General features: G+C 31.8%; 1 protein-coding gene across 1 annotated transcript; it reads left to right on the top strand.

Annotated features, from left to right (window-relative positions):
* The first annotated feature begins 12126 nt into the window (after positions 1 to 12126).
* LOC132728692 (fibrinogen-like protein A) lies at positions 12127 to 15987 on the top strand. The gene is made up of 8 exons (XM_060714372.1): positions 12127 to 12472; positions 13512 to 13577; positions 13792 to 13855; positions 14044 to 14154; positions 14374 to 14516; positions 14733 to 14829; positions 15295 to 15459; positions 15670 to 15987. Exons 1-8 carry the CDS (start codon positions 12446 to 12448, stop codon positions 15936 to 15938), a joined length of 942 nt encoding a protein of 313 aa, XP_060570355.1. The 5' UTR covers positions 12127 to 12445; the 3' UTR covers positions 15939 to 15987.
* Positions 15988 to 16868: the final 881 nt, after the last annotated feature.

A 16868-nucleotide genomic window follows, 5' to 3' on the forward strand; every position in this document is an offset into this window, starting at 1 on the left:
AATCCTATTTGGGACTTGTACACAAAAATTTACTTTCCTGAAAAAAAAAATCACACTTACACAAAAATACACTTACCAAATAACATATATAACATAAAATTTACATACAAAATGCATATAATTATATCAATGATAAAATATGTATTATAAATATATTATAACACTTGTTTATTTTTTTATTTCAGTTCTGCAATAGTTATACACAGTTGATTCTCCCTGGAAGCTTGATCCACAGAATGAAATGTTACTTTGGACTGGTCCTGGAGTAGTGCAGAGTCTGCTATTTATATGAAAACACTAGCGAATAATGATTGCGCAAACCTGAAATGTATAGAAGATAATAACCTTATTGAAATAAATTTAAAAACGCAGAGGCCCCTCACCCCAAAAACCCCCATCAGATGTCTGAACACACTGCCAATGGCTTTTAGGATGATCCTACACTCAAATCACTTTCAAAATTTCCCTTGTATTTTATCCGTGCTTTTATCTCTAAATCCCAAAAACACGTTGGGCCCCCACTGTCGCCCGGGGCCCCCTCATTCGGGGATTTTAATGACAACATGGGTCACATTATTTTCAATGGGTTTTTAATTTTTGTCATTTGGGAAACCCTGGGAAAAAACGCCCCCCTGTAATAATTTACATAAACCCAAAAAAAATATAAAAAACCAAAAATTTTAAAATTTGGGAATTTTGCCAAAACTATTCATAATATCAAAGCAATGCACGACAAACATTACATATTATAGTTTCAAATACACATGATTACCTGTAGATATATTTATATATAACTACAAAATGGATATTTAATGTTTCAGCACAAAAATGGCTTGTTTACATTTTCAAAGTATGGCGGATATCACTTGATCGAATGTGATTGGTTAATATGCTCGTGCGGGGAAAATCAATACGTTAGATAGATTACAGGTGTAAGAGGGATAAATATTGGTAAATAGCTAATACAGGTGTACGACTACCAATATCTAATACAGGTCTACGACTACCACTACCCCTACACAAGCTACTATCTCTATAATTGGTGTTCAGATTTACTATTTGATTGCAATATTATGTTATTATGACTATTTGTATATTTCGTTATGTATCTGAAACAGAATAAACATTAAAGTATACAAAAACATACATGTTATAACATAGTTATACAATAACCCTATGACACATGACAACCGATCATAACAGTTAGTAAATTTGAAATTAAATGACCGATTGGGGACCGACCGTCTGTGTAACTGGCCCCTAACAGGTTGGTGTGTGTTGTTCAGTACAACCAGAACCAGTGTATATTTACTTCATTTTTTGACTTTTTGTAATTTATTTTTGTATCATATTCGAGACAAATGCATTAACCACTGGTGGTCATTAATACTTACGAGGTAGTGATATATTTGGTATGCTTATATGCATGTATATGAGAAAATATTTTACTATTCTCGATAATATTTAATGCATTTAATCAGAGAAAAAAAACGAAATCCCTGAAGAACGCTTAAAACCGAAAATTTAAATGCAGCAGAGTCTGTTCATTAAAGGTAGTGCACGTGGCAATTGCTAGCTACCATCCACGCCCCAAGCACCGGATTTAGCAGCATTCGACATTTGAGCCATGTCATGACAAAACCAACATAGTGCGTTTGCGACCAGCATGGATCCAGACCAGCCTGCGCATCCGCGCAGTCTGATCAGGATCCATGTTGTTCGCTTACAGACCCTATAACAAGTAAAGAAACTAATAGCGAACAGCATGGATCGCGGTGAGTGAAAATAGAGTCATGTTCTGTTCTGATAGATATTGTACTATTCTCGAGAATAATTCAGTTACCATAAAGACTTCAATCTATATTCATGAGCAATTGAGAGGGCTTTTGTATCGATTCGTCATGTCATAGAAAATTTGAAGGTCAAATTTGGTGTTATACATCTAAATGGTTTAAAACTTTGTTTGTGTTTGTTTCCTCAACCCCAACCACCGTAAATATCTTAATATTATTGGAAATGTCCATCTTTCAATATTGACAAAAGCATTTTTCACTTAAGGAAATAATTGAAATTATGTACCGACTTAAAAGGGAACAGTGCAGGCCAAGATATCCGTGCCGGCTGATCTTGGTCTGTTCTGCTCACATGTGAAGTAGAATCAGTTGTTGCTAGCAGGCTACAGGGACCCTTGGTTAGATACAATGTGTACACAGGAGGACACATCATTATTGAAGAAAAGCGTTAAGCCTTTAAATCGATGCGTAATAGATAAGCTTGTAAAGGATTCTACATGAGATTGATTGATTGATTATTGATTTACTTAAGTTACCAATTAATAAGAGATGAATGAATTGATTAAATATTCATAAAGAAATCCAATCAAAACAGTTCATGTGAATGGTGTTTGCTAGTTTGGTTTCTTGTTTATTAAGATTTATTTAATAAACTTATTTTGAGCATTTGAAGAAGACAAATATTTTTTGCGTCGCAAACTTACAAAGTTCTTCCTGTTGCCGATTTTACAACTCTCTTTGTTACAAAGATTATAGATTACAAAGAATATCCTTACAAATAACAATTTAACATTGTTTTCAACTGAAACATTTTAGATTGTTATCATGTTTAAACTTGGAAGAAAGAAAAACGAATAGAACTGAAACATAATAACAATAAATAAACCACAAACATCATACATCGTTAGTTTACTTTTTTAAAAATGCCTTTATCGTAATTAACTAAGTTATACTTAATGTTCAGAATGATGTTTAAACTTGTTTACTTGTTACTTATTAATACATACTAATATGTACTATATAAACCAGTATAAACGATGTGTTTTTATCAGTTTTTGTGTTGTATCATGTTTTAGTCAATGTCATTGGCTATTCATCTAGCTGCTGATTGCATATTAAAATGGACTACTTAAATTTGAATTTTTAAGTTTTTAGTCTGTTTTAATTGTTCTGAGGAACTTTTTTCTTCTTTCCAATGCTGTTAAGATTCATCCATCTATATATATGCCGGTTTCTTGCTTTGTTTTGTTGTCGGCTAAGCCACATGGGTCATGCAAAAGTTATATAGTGACTTTACAGCTTAACAATCGGAACGTCCTCGGCTATTATCTATAATAACCTCGGAAACAATACGGATTGAAAGTAGTTCTACCACGTGGTTGCAGATGTAAACACAAACAGAGAGTGTAATCTTCGATCATGTAAAACGAATGTATATACTTAGTATTTGACATCCAAATGAGAAAAAAAGTCTGTTTCAGTACAATTATATTTGAAAATATGTTTGACAACCATTTTTAACTTAAATTAAACCTCTAATGTACACTTTTTAAACAAATCCGATTTAATGTCAACAGTTGGCATTTTGTACTTTCGGTTTCTACTACCATAATAATGAGTATATAAATAATGTATTGTTTTCTATTATATCTATGAATTTACTTATTTTAGGTCAATATTTATTGATATATTGAAAAACTTGTCAACAACTCACAGTATTAAATTACGATTTGTTTACATGTTTTGTTTTCTCAGCGTAGGTTAGACCGAAATTTCCGTTTCCGTTCTGTGTATTTTATACTATTGTGTTCGAAGACTGACGGAAAAGGTTGACAGCTTAACTGTTGGAGTAATACAGCAGGTGGATCATTTCAGACCCGAGCAGGTTCTTGGTGGTAATATTATAACCGAACTCATTCCAAAAAGCTGTATATTACATTTTTCTTGTGTAGAAGGTAACTGATTGGGGTTTGAGCCCACAGCGATAACGGGCAAGTTAGTTGAAGCCAACAACTTTTACCACTAGCCAAAGGAAACTAATTCGTCAAGCCTATTACCAGAATACATCACATTTATATAAACAGACTATTAACAACAAGAATATAATGACATAGTAAGCAATATTTTATATCAGTATTGCGTGTTTTTTTTTTTGTATAAACTTCTATTACGCTAAATATTAATAGTTGGAATTACTTTTATTTTTTATGGTTTTATAATGTGTGCAAAAGATGATGCCTAATTTGAACAGAATTCTCGATATAAAAATTACTTTTTAATGGCCAATTAAGCCTTTATTTGCTATTATCTTTATTTGTTTCAAAAGCTGTATTGTGTGTGTGTGTGTGTGCACTACTATAGCTAAATAGAGACTAACCTTGACCATTTAACTAAAACAGAGAGATAGGAATAATACCTAAAGAGCACACGAAACGACCAATTTGAAAATATTGCAAACTCGGTTTAAGTGAGCTTGTTCATGGACCTACTGGAAAGTGCAAGTTACCATCTTCACCTCCAGGATTCAACATTTACCATAAAATGGTAAAATCTGGAATTCAATAAATTCGCAGATATGTCCTTACGGAGGTTTTCGTGGAACCTTAAATGTGACACTCAGTGTCATTCCAAGAAAAGCGGGGTATGTCCCCAAATAAAAGAATGCATGCTCAACAATGGGCGGAACTAAATATAACTGAATTTTGCCATCTTTTGCGGTTTGGTAATTAGTACAGATATAGTGATTCAATAGGAGGCACGTGATATTGAGGGGGGGGGGGGGATTTTAAAAAACGATACAGAACCAATCTATTACTCCTCCTCCTCCTTCTACTCCTCCTCCTCTTACTCTTCCTTTTATTCCTACCCCACATCCTGCTCCTCCGCATACTCCTTCTCCTCTTCCCACTACTACCACTCATCCTACTCTTACTTCTCCTCACCCGCCTACTCCTACTCCTATTCCTACTCCCCCTCCTACTCCAACTCCACTTACACCTCCTCCTACTACTCATCCCCCTCCTATTCCTACTCCTACTACTGATCCTCCTCCGCCTCCTACTACTTCTCCTCCTAGTCCTCATCCTCCTCCTACTACTATTACTTACTCCTACTACTATTCTTTCATCTATTCTTACTCCTCATCCTATCCTTCTCATGCTCCTCTCCTAGTCCTCATCCTCCTCCTCCTTCTACAACTACTATTATTCCTATTCCCAACTCCTCATCCTTCTCCTGCTCCTCTCCTACTCCTCATCCTACTCCTCCTACTCCTCCTCCTACTACTTCTCCCTCTAGTCCTCATCCTCCTCCTCCTACTCCTACTACTATTCTTCCTACTCCTACTTCTCATCATCTTTTGCTCCTACTTCTACATTGTGCATAAGCATTATGAACTTATTATTCAACCTTTCGATACTTTTTGTGCTGAGTAATTTGATTTCTATGATTAAATAAGAACTTTTGACAGTGTTTTGAGGCACATTGAGCATTTATGTAAATTCGTTTAACAAAAATCTTTATTTTTCGTGGGACTAATTACGTGGTAATGCATTCAAATGTTTGGTTATTTATTTAACAAGTAAAAATTGTTTCCTGTGGGGGGAATTTTTAATAATTCAAACTAAGGTATTCATATAAAGATCCTGTAACACATTTTTTTCATGGTTTTATTTCATTTACATGAATTTTAAAATACAAATGAGGACTTAACTGTTACCTCGTCGTCACAGTGGTATGTTTCCATTTGGATCACAGCGAATATGAGATATTCTTGTGAAAACAAACTTTTACCGTTTTAGTTTCACGGTGCATCAGCCCTTTCGTTCAATGTGATCTGATCATCTCATAAAAAGTTCGAATTTGTATGAAAACATCCGTAATATAATGCGGAAATATACCGTTAAACTCGGACTGCTACTTAAAAATGTTTGTTAATTTTCCATTGATGTAGTGATGACCCAAAGGCGGAGTATCTCGTGCAAATAGATATTGTACTTCCGATTTCGCCACAATGAGGTTGCAGAATTTTAGGCTTATAAAATTCATTTTGGTTGTCTAGACGGGAGTCGATATGAAACACATTTAATTACCGAAATGTAGCTATGTCTTTTTTATGAAATTTATTTAATGTAGCTTTAAAGGAACATTGATAATTTTCAAACACATAAAGTTTTTCCCCCTCAAACGGTTAAATAAGATAGAAAAATAGAGATTTCATAGTATTTTACACATATAATATTATGTACATAATTAGGCGTAGTTCACGCAGGGAATTAATCCGTAGCGTACCGGAAAACGGTGTATAGCAATGTTTTCGAAAAGGTAAATTAACCAATCATGTACGGTTAACAGATCACGTGCTCCTCCATGTACCGAAAACAGGTCACGTGTCCCTCCATTCCTCAAAAAGTAATCGCGTACCAGGTCAGGGTCTCGTATTGTAACATGGCCAACGATTGGCTGAAAAGTGCAGGGAAAACCGTATGATCTAATTGGACATGGGGTGATTAGATGCAAATGGGGTATTTTTAAGTATAAAAACTAATTATTTAGAAAGTAGCTCTACATTGTTTTCTGAAGAAAATGAAATATTTGATATTTGATAATTCTTAACTTGGATATTTGCATTTATATAAAAGTGTATGTCAGTCCTGTGATCAGCAGAAAATTTCAATGAAATGGAGTATAATCCTCTTTGAAGTCATTTTGCAAAAATGGCTACCCCTATATAACAGGAACATTTTATGTGTCAGACATTTCATTCTGCTAGAAAAATCACCTCTTTAGCATGAAAACTCAATTTAAAGGTAGGATTAGGGACCATTTCTTATAATGTAAGTCTATGGGAAAATCAATGCGAGTGTCTGACCACCAATAGCATGCGGGCACCATCCCGCAGTGAATAAGGAACTGTTTCTAGAAAAAGCGCCGAAGTTGGACAAATGATACTGTTAAAATAAGAAAATTCTACTTGTTAATTTTTTTTTTAAACAAAATGTTTGGGAAAATATTGCTTTATTTAGGTTTATACAGCTATGAAACCAGTGTTTTCACTTCAAAATACGATTTCTTTTATTAAGAGCATTTTGACACCATCCTCTTGTGAGTTTTCTAAATAAAGTTTGTACCAACTCCAATTTTTTTGTCACTTGCGTTCTGCACTGGACTCGATGCCGAGAGTCTTGTCAAAACGGATATTCTATTGAAAGCACATTGAGGTTATTTCTAATGAAAAATATTATATAATTATAAAAATTATTTCATATTTCTCAAATTACTTTAGTAACATTGAGAGGGAGTGAATTACTAATTTTAAATCATTATTGAATAAATTTAATTTTGCAATGCCAAGTCAAGCAGAATGAGCAAGAACGCTAATATGAAAAAGAAGAAACAACACAAACCTAAAAAAACGGTTCTTGCAAGACAAACGTAAATCTGACTTTTTTGTTCCTTCCTTTTTTAAGAATCAATCTTATACGAAAATTTTGGAATTCATTTGACGACATACGAAAAAAAATTAAACAAAACAACAACAAGAAAATGTTTCTGAAATTTAACGGGCATAGCTATTTTTTTAGTAATGATTAGGCTTTTTAATCAAAGTGCTGAAGGCACTGCAGTTGGAACGCACTTGAAGGGTCAAAATTACCATTTTTTACTATTTCGGGGGCAGATAATTCAATGAGTGAAGGGTGTTGCCGGTTGATAAATATAAAGTACATAATTCAGTAAATGAACAGTAGTTGATACAATTACTTTATGACATACATGTTCAAATATAATAAAGATGTAGGTCCATCACAAACTGTTATAGGGCCTTTTTGACAAGAGCAACAAGTGAAATAAGAGCTGCCAGAGGAAACTGCAAGCTCGACATTTTTAACACATGACATAATAAAGGGAGACAAAACAATGAAAAAATAATCAATTATGATATGAATATATTTCTGTATCAGTATCAAGTAAACACTCAAATTGTCAATATTTTGCATCACTTCTTATTAATGTGGCCATGTCATAAAAACTGATGATGGCTTTTGTACACTGCACTTCTCATGCTTATCTCTTTCACTGTGTGAAGTTTCAATCAAATTCCTTCAAAAATTTTATCCTCTCTCTGAATAAGTGCATGTATCATGAAATAATATAAACGGAGATAATTCAAAAACCAAGTTATGTAGAATTTAGGTTATTTGACACAGCGTTCAGCTCACTAGTCTCTACAACTGTGTTTTGTTTAAGTGAGATATCATTTAAAAGATATACTCCAGACAATAAATATTTCAAATTTTAATATATTATAAGAGATGATAATTGAAAATTAAGCTATGAAAAATTATGGTTCTTTTAAACTACAATTCCTTTAGCTTGGATGTTTTCGCTGTGTAAAATTTTAATCAAATTCCATCAACTCTTTTCAAGTATTTCTCTGGACAAGCGTTATTAAGTACATGTATTATAAAGGGTGATAATTTAAAAACTAAGGAATGTAGTTATGGTTCTTTGACACTTTGACAAATTCGAGTTTGTGCAACTGGGTGTAGTTTCAGTGATAGTTTGGAAGTTAAACTCCAAATAAGCATTTCTAACTTAAGGGAGATACATAAAACAATAAGCAAGGTAGAGTTATGTTTCTTGACCACTGCACTTCCTCTCAAAAGTCTCTATCACTTTGTGAAGTTAACATAAACCCCCTTCAATAGGTATCTAGTTATATTCATATTCCGGACAAGAGTGTTAGTCTTCCCAAGTTCACAATGTGAGTTTTTTCTTTAATCATCTTAAATATCAAAAACACCATAAGAAACATATTTTCCTCCCATGAGCAACCTTTTTCCCCACAAGTATATATCTGTACGGAATGAACACGGATATTTATCTATAATATTACTTGAGTCCATACAGACAAATTTTTGGGAGCATAAATTATAATAACATGCTAAATCTCCATATGGTTCTATATCAGATACAAGTGTGATGAACCTTGCTTTTGTACCTTTTGAGTTATATCAGAAATCAGGTTTCATTGACATACAGTATGAAGTATGCTAGCTCTGAATGTATGTCATTGCTAAACATTACGCAAAATTTTAATAAATTGGAATGTGCAGTCATATGTTACACAAGTCTCAGGAGCTTCAATTCATGGAAGCTTTTGGGGAAATGAGTCAGAATATCACCAATTTTCACCATTGATTTAATTTATCACTGCTGGGTAAGTGTGATGGTTTTGTTTGAAGCCAAAACAGCTAGATTTAACATTTTCCTTCAACACAACCCTATAGACAGGGAATTCAACTGAAGTGCTAACTTGGACTTGCCCTCTAGAATAGCCCAACTAGTCCCAAGTATTTATGGTTGAACAGTTATTTAGCCTATACAGTTATGATCACACTGTACTGTACTACATCTGGAAACTGGAGATTCCCACAGACTGTGATGCTAATCTTCATGTGCTTGACGGTGACGCATGACCACCCTTAAAAAATGCATTAACAATTATAGAAGTTCAATACTTTGCAAGAAATACTTTATCTCATTTGTCTCCTCTTACATTTATAATGCAGACCACTAGATTTGTGTGTCTGTCATACAAAATGACTTACATATAACACAATAACACTATTTAAATATATTTCAAATACAATTTCTTTAATAAATATTCATAGTAATAATAAAATACTTTTTAGTGACATTTTTTTCTGTTACATAGGTTCAGACAGTAAACAATTTATTTGTTTAGACCGTATACAGTTTAAAGGTTTAATTATTAATTGGCTACAATTGTAAATAATGAATGGTAAGTAATGGTTAGTTTAATACCCATTATGAATGTTTAAAAGATTACCCCTTCAAACTTTAAAAACAGCCTGTCAATTAAACAGATCTTAGCAATTGAGTCACACTAAGCAGAAAAAAATGGTCAATCAAAGGGTATGGAAACATTTTATACATATTTAAATCATTTGGTAAATAACAATCACTTCACATCTGTGCTTTGCTATTGAATGTTTTTATTTACACAAAAGAAATTATTATAATTTACATTTTCCCCGCGCACGAATCTGTTTTCTCATTAACTCATTATCGAGGGAGCTAATTTAAGTAGAAACTGTAGATACAATCAAACCAATGCTGAAAATATAATGAATCAGTGCCCCTTTCTATACATTTCTTTCCAGATTTGCATGATAATGTAGAATTTGTGTGCAATTTCTAGCGCACGAACATCGCGCTTCGAAATAAGAAGGGTAACATTTTGTATCCCATCGGATCTGGTCATTTTAATTATTTTCTTATTACACTTGATATATATTAATGGACTATAGACTACAGAATTATGTGAATTAAACATTAGCAAATAAAAAATAATTTACGATTCATAACTGTATGATATAATTATGATTTAGTTATTTAGTTAAGTTTACTTGGAAGGTCATAAAGAATATTTTTAGTCCCCGTTCAGTTGAGGTTTTCTTGAAAGATACGCTCTTAATTGAAAAGCTACCTAATTAAATCACTTCTTTGCTCTTTTGCTCGTTACTATGAATGTAAGATACGACAGAATAGCATTATAATTATATAAATCTGTTGTATGTAAGAATTTATAAAGAGGTTACTGGTATTTCAATAAAAATTATTTTAATTGGCGATTATTTTAAACTATGGTCTACTAGTAAAATTGCCTTTTTTACACCAACTTTGTTTCTCATTTTTCATTTTTATGATAATATTTAATATTTGTCTTTTTCGTATCATTTAAATATTGATCAGTAAGTAAATAAATAGAGGATATTTGTTTGTTTGTAAGATGAAATTTTATTTCATTTAGTGGGCTTTAAAAAAAGTATTCTCATGAGTGGCGTAGCCACGAGTGAGAATACTGTTTTTAAAGTTCACGAGAAATAAAATTACATCTTACACAACAAAGCAAGCAACGTTTCTTTTTACTTTATGCTTAAAAAAGTTAATTCTCTAACGTTGATCTGTTTTCCCCATTGGTAGCCTCATTTAGTCGAATTTCTCATTAAATACAAAAACTCTTGGGCTGAAAAATGAACGTTGAATGGCGGTGATATTATTCATTTTATTAAAAAATGAATGATCGCTTGTTTTAAAAATAAAAACAAACAATTCTAGAAAAAGAAAAAGTCCAACCATCCATCCTTATTTATGTTACTTACTGCGAATTTATATTAGACCTGGCTTTGTGAAATGTAAGCGGCTGCCATTTTTAAAAGTTGTGTATTTCACGGGAGGAAAATATTTGTGTTCAATTCAAATTGGATTTGTTGGTCATACATCTTTTTAGAAGAAAGAAAACTTATTTGAGAATTATAACAGATAATAAATAAGTGTTGAGAGATGTGTAAACATTCAAAAAGCGGCTAGGAAATTGGAAAATATGGAATTGTTGAAAGGCTACCTTATGAACGCTGGGTTGTTTACTTATTCTTCGGGCTGATGGCTGTCATTGCTTTTCAAATTTTCATAAAGCAAACTGCAGTTACTGCTCGCAGGATACTTAAATATGCCAAAATGTCCTCAAGAGCAGTTGCATGCGGAAGGAATGTGGAATGTATTTTTCAGACTGTAAAAATGAAACAAAAAAAATTAGAGACGATATTTGGTGATTGGTAATTTAAATGAATAGAAATAAGTTTTCGTCTTTTTATTACTTGTGACATTTAAATTTTTTATCAATTTCAGCTTTCCTTTTCTCTAAACAGCCCTGACATTGTCAGAATTGACAGCAAAAATTAAATTGAAGTACCAATGGGGAAAATCTTAAAAAGTACTTTCGTCATTGAAAAGTGTGAAATTATATTTTGATAATTTTCACTATGAAATTATCAAATATAATTTTCACGGATAAATCAGTAATCCACTGTAAAACATAAAATAAGACTAATCAAATTTTTATAATTACCGAGCACATTTCACACAAATTGTGAGACGAACCATAAATGACGTCAGTATGGGCGCCGCCATTTTAAATTGGACTTCACATCAGGTTACAACGTATGTTAACGGGAAAAATATAATTTTTACAATTTTGACCATATAACTGACTTTAAAAAAGGAAAGAAAACCATGCCTAGAAATATTGACGTCAGGGTTAACATGATATTAATTTAAATTAATTTACCATAATATTTTATGAAAACTGAAATATTCATTTGGTAGGACAGACTAATATCGTTTTTATTAAATGTTTTTATTACACTCCTGCGTCGCGGTTTATGTGATAAGACAAACTATTTGTTTACAACATAAGTTGTTTACAAGCTTTTCCAAGCTGTTGAAAGCTTAAAATGTTTTCAATGTTTCATTGTTTTACCATTTCAGTTTTCACACTGTAACCATTTTAGGATTTCATTAAAATCTTCTCAACAGCTTGGGAAAACTTGTAAACAACTTATGTTACTCAAATTTATTCATGGCAGTACGACGTTTTCGGCGAATGGCAACAACTGGTTATTATCAATTTATTCAAATGGGCATGTTAAATTACAATTATAATTTTGAGGCAGATGATGGTGTTTTTATATTCAAACCAGTATATATTGTGCAAACAGAATCCGCAACAACTATACCTTCAATCTATCAGCAGAAACTTTCAATAACTTCAGATTTGGACTTTGACGATGTTTTCATCTAGAGTATATATCGCAGTAAGTTATTTTATTTTATTTTCAAGGCGATCTTAGTATTTTTCATTATTTGACAAAGTATACATCTTTGATTTCAATTATGTGAAATTATCTTCAGGGAAATCAAAGGTGTTCAAACAAACGGATAACTTCAAAGAAATTCAGAACAAATTTATTACAATTCGTATTTATGTTGATTTCGATTTCCTTGATGATATAAAGAATACTAAATTGTTTCAGAAATTCAGAACAAATTTATTACAATTCGTATTTATGTTGCTTTCGATTTCCTTGATGATATAAAGAATACTAAATTATTTCTTGTTCAATCATTAATTCTAGTTATAATATTTACATTATCATATGTAAAACCACTAATTTAATTAAAGGTATTTCAAAAATTATTCAGTGAGTGTTTCATTTTATAACATTAAATTTATTTTAAAGAATCATGCCTACAGATGAGCGAACATAATTCAAAAAAATCTAGGATAATGTACTTAGATTGTTAAAAATTAAAAGTTTAAAGATTCAAATAATGTTTACATGTTATGTGCGATGCATAAATGATTGTTCAGTATTAATCACCATATTTCTACTGTTTGAAAAACGCAGTAGGGGCTACTTTTGCATATGTTGACCATATTTTTTGTAATTTACGTGGATTGTAAACGCTGCTTGCAATTACACATGCACATGTATTAAATTACTTTCTTTGCTCATTTTACAATGGTTCACTTTTTAAAACATTTTCAAATTTTCATGAAAATAAACGAATCTGGAGGCATGTTGCTTAAAGTTTCACATATTTTCTCTATTTTGTCATGACAAATTTATGTAAAGAGTGAATAAAACAAATGTATATGTATGTCGGTTGTGGCATTAACACAGTAAAAAGGAATATAAATAATTCGGTTCTTTTTTGGAGGATTTTGTTATGATGATATATGTTCTTTATAAAATTTAAATAATTTTTACAAAAAAAAAAATTAAAGAAATAATTAAAGGCATCTGAATTCTTTCAAAAATACCTTTATTCAAATTATTCAATGAATTTCAGTTGTTCGCTGTCTTGATCAGTGCTGAAACATCATTTGCAATACTATGCTCATCAGAGCGTCCACCTGTAAGTCTTTTCTCTTTTCAACAATAAAATCATATTATTTGAAACGTCCTTATCTGTGATAAACTATTCCATTTCTTTTCTTAAATGAAAAATATATTATTTGATTGCTCCAATTATGAATAAGTTTTTAATCATAGAATTATTTTAATGCTTGTTAGCATTTGGGATACAGTCGTGCAACAACTTGTAACAATATGTATCTTTCATGATTCAGTGCCCTGAGGGATTTTTCTGCTTCAACATCACATGCAACGGGTTGGATATAGGACGATGCACAGGTGTGATATTCAAAACTTTTCTTAAAATATATTAGCTTGTAATGGAATACCCGATGCAGATCTTAACTGAAAAGTTGTTAAATCATAAAAAGGATATATTCTTCATAGTTTGAGTTACTTTTGTAATATACTCATATTTATATCCATATAATTACCTTGAATACTAATTAAGTAAATTTCAAATGTAGATATAGACGAGTGCGAATCGAATCCGTGTCAGAATGGTGGCACGTGCAACAACCTGGTGGCCAATTACACGTGTTCTTGTCCTGCTTTTTGGGAAGGATATAACTGCGACGGTAAGTTGAGTAATCGTGTCTAACACAATTGTTTTGCGAACAAAAACACATTGATATAACACATTCCTAACTAAACGTATCGTAATTTATTTAAGAGATTTTTGGGTGTTTGTTCTTTTGCAGCATGTATAATTTCGAAAACAATATACCGAAGGATTTAAACCTATTTTTACTTACTTTGTATTATGCAACTCTGATAATTTCCCATTTCTTCAATAGTTTTTACAGTTGATGCAACCGATTGTCTTGACCTGCTTAATGCAGGAATTACTACAAGTGGAATATATCCAATAACTCTCTGGTCAACGAACACTATCATAGACGTGTACTGTGACATGCAAACTGATGGTGGTGGATGGACAGTAAGTAAATTTCTTTTATCAAAATTCACGGATGAGTTTAACGTATTATTCAAGTGTGTTTATACATAAGTTGAACATTATAATAGATCTATATAATATGTATCTCCATAAGTTTCAATCTTCGAAGGTTAATTTAATATAGTGTAATAATGTAATAAAGAAATACATTACTTTTATGGTATCATTAACTGCTTTTATCTCAAACCTTTTGTCTAGGTTTTTCAAAATCGTTTGGATGGCAGTCTTGATTTCAATAGAGTTCTTTCCGAGTATGAAAATGGTTTTGGTGATCTAAGTTATGAGTTTTGGCTCGGTAAGTTATTGTAAAAGAACAAAATATTAAGTTAACTTGTTTCAATTCAACACACGTGTACGGCTATATATCTTATCAGTTCTTTAAAGAAGTTTCTATATAATTACAAGTTATTTATATACTTCTCTGCAACTCTATTTAATGATAAGAGTTTTATATGTTCTTTAAGCCTAAACAAACTTGCAAAATGCACTAAAACAAAACCTGTCCAATACTTTTCCAGAAGTTTAAATCACAAAAATATGTTAATTTTTTTAATGAAATAAATTTTGGTACACCCAGATAATTGTGTTATTATTTTATAGAAAATAAATCAATTACCAACGATCGGCAATAATGCAAATTTATAGTACAATTGAAATGGTTTGTTCATTATTGTGAAATCGTTGTTGATTTGTTGTGGGTTTTTTTTTCAAATGTATGAAAGCGGACTGTACAGCGATATTAAAATGATTCTCATTTCAGGTTTAAAACATGTACAAGAGATAGCGGCTCAAGGTCAGACAAAGCTAAGGATTCATCTGATAGATGTAGACGATAACTTTTTCTACCGCGAGTACATGGATTTCTCTCTGACAACTTCATTGTATGTCCTGAACATTGGTGCCGCAAGCGGAACTCCACTTGTTTGTATGGCTTTGGTTTATAAAAAATAAAATCTGTACAAACTTTCATGAGATTAAACGTTTTTGGTTCCATCAATTAGATATATTTATATACTAAAAGAAATTATCAATGTAGTTTATATATGTTACTAATGTTGTTACGAGTATAAATAATTAACATTGAGACAATTTGTTTAGATAATCATAAACCTATTTTCACAAAACTCTATTGCAGCTACATGGGCCAATTTAGGTTACAACAATGGTATGCCATTCACAACCGTTGATTCCGACAACGACCAAAATTTCGGAGACAATTGCGCTGTAGTAACCCAATCAGGATGGTGGCATAGATGGTGTTACTGGGTTAATCTCAATGGTCAGTATGCAACTCCGGGTACTGCCACAATTCTTGGAAGCGGATGGCAATTGGGAATTGTTCATAGGGGCTTCACAGATTGGATCGCATTTAAATCCTCATCGATGATGGTTCGCCGAATTTAAATACAATGAACTACACTAAGCCTTCAAAAATATATAAAGTAAAATAGAGAGAAACGAAGTATTGAGTTTTAATGATACCGTTATTAAAAGATAAATGCTTAACATTGACAATAAAGTTGCAAAAGGACATATTGTTTGTTTGCTTAACCTAGCTAATATAAATAAATGAACAATTTGGTAAAAATAACATGTTAAGCATGATTGTCTGGGTTTTTACGCCCGAAGGATAGCTTCTGTCTGTCCAGATGAGCTGTTTTAAGATCCTGTATGTTGTATTTGAGGTTGTATACCACACTTAAGTGAAATTATATATATGTATATAATTATGCGTATAAAACAATTTTCAAACATCGAAGAATATGTAAAATATGGCCTGCAATTATTTGTACATATATGTAATCATTAAAATATATGGATTCATTTCTTATTGAAAAATTTGACTTAGACTTTATAGAAAATAAAAATTTTATAACCTCACTTATTTATGAAATGTTAAATTTGGCAAAATGCTTTTTGGAACTTACAAAATTAATAAATCTTAATTTGAGCATCATATTTATGATATAAAACAATAAAGAAATTAAGTTACAGGATCTATAATAGAGGGCGTGATGAGTCAAGTTTAGCTTAATTTACAATATAAACACTAAGTTGATATCCAGCAGCTCTTAGAGGATTTCGATATACCAGCCAATTCTCGTTGTATCTGTGGTGGGGGTATGGTGCTTCATATAATATGCATGTCAATGACAAAAATTTCATTTAATTTGTGTGCTGTTATTGAAAAGATGTAATGTATTAATAGCGAATTTAGAGCCTGTTAGATGTTTAACAACTGAAGAAAATCGACCCGGTTCCCTGAGAATTGAGCTATTAGCATATAAGTCCTGACTTTGGTATTACCTGTTTCCGGTGACATTTAAGCGGTAT

Source organism: Ruditapes philippinarum, unplaced genomic scaffold, assembly GCF_026571515.1.
Source record: "Ruditapes philippinarum isolate M1 unplaced genomic scaffold, ASM2657151v2 ctg5049_1_1_1_1, whole genome shotgun sequence".
Lineage (NCBI taxonomy): Eukaryota > Metazoa > Mollusca > Bivalvia > Venerida > Veneridae > Ruditapes > Ruditapes philippinarum.

Bases quoted from the DNA above. Each gene is read 5' to 3' on its own strand.
- LOC132728692 (XM_060714372.1), top strand. From the start codon at position 12,446: ATGTTTTCATCTAGAGTATATATCGCA. The intron at 13,856-14,043 runs GTGTGATATTCA...TTTCAAATGTAG, and splicing joins GGATATAGGACGATGCACAG to ATATAGACGAGTGCGAATCG. The intron at 14,155-14,373 runs GTAAGTTGAGTA...TTTCTTCAATAG, and splicing joins GGAAGGATATAACTGCGACG to TTTTTACAGTTGATGCAACC.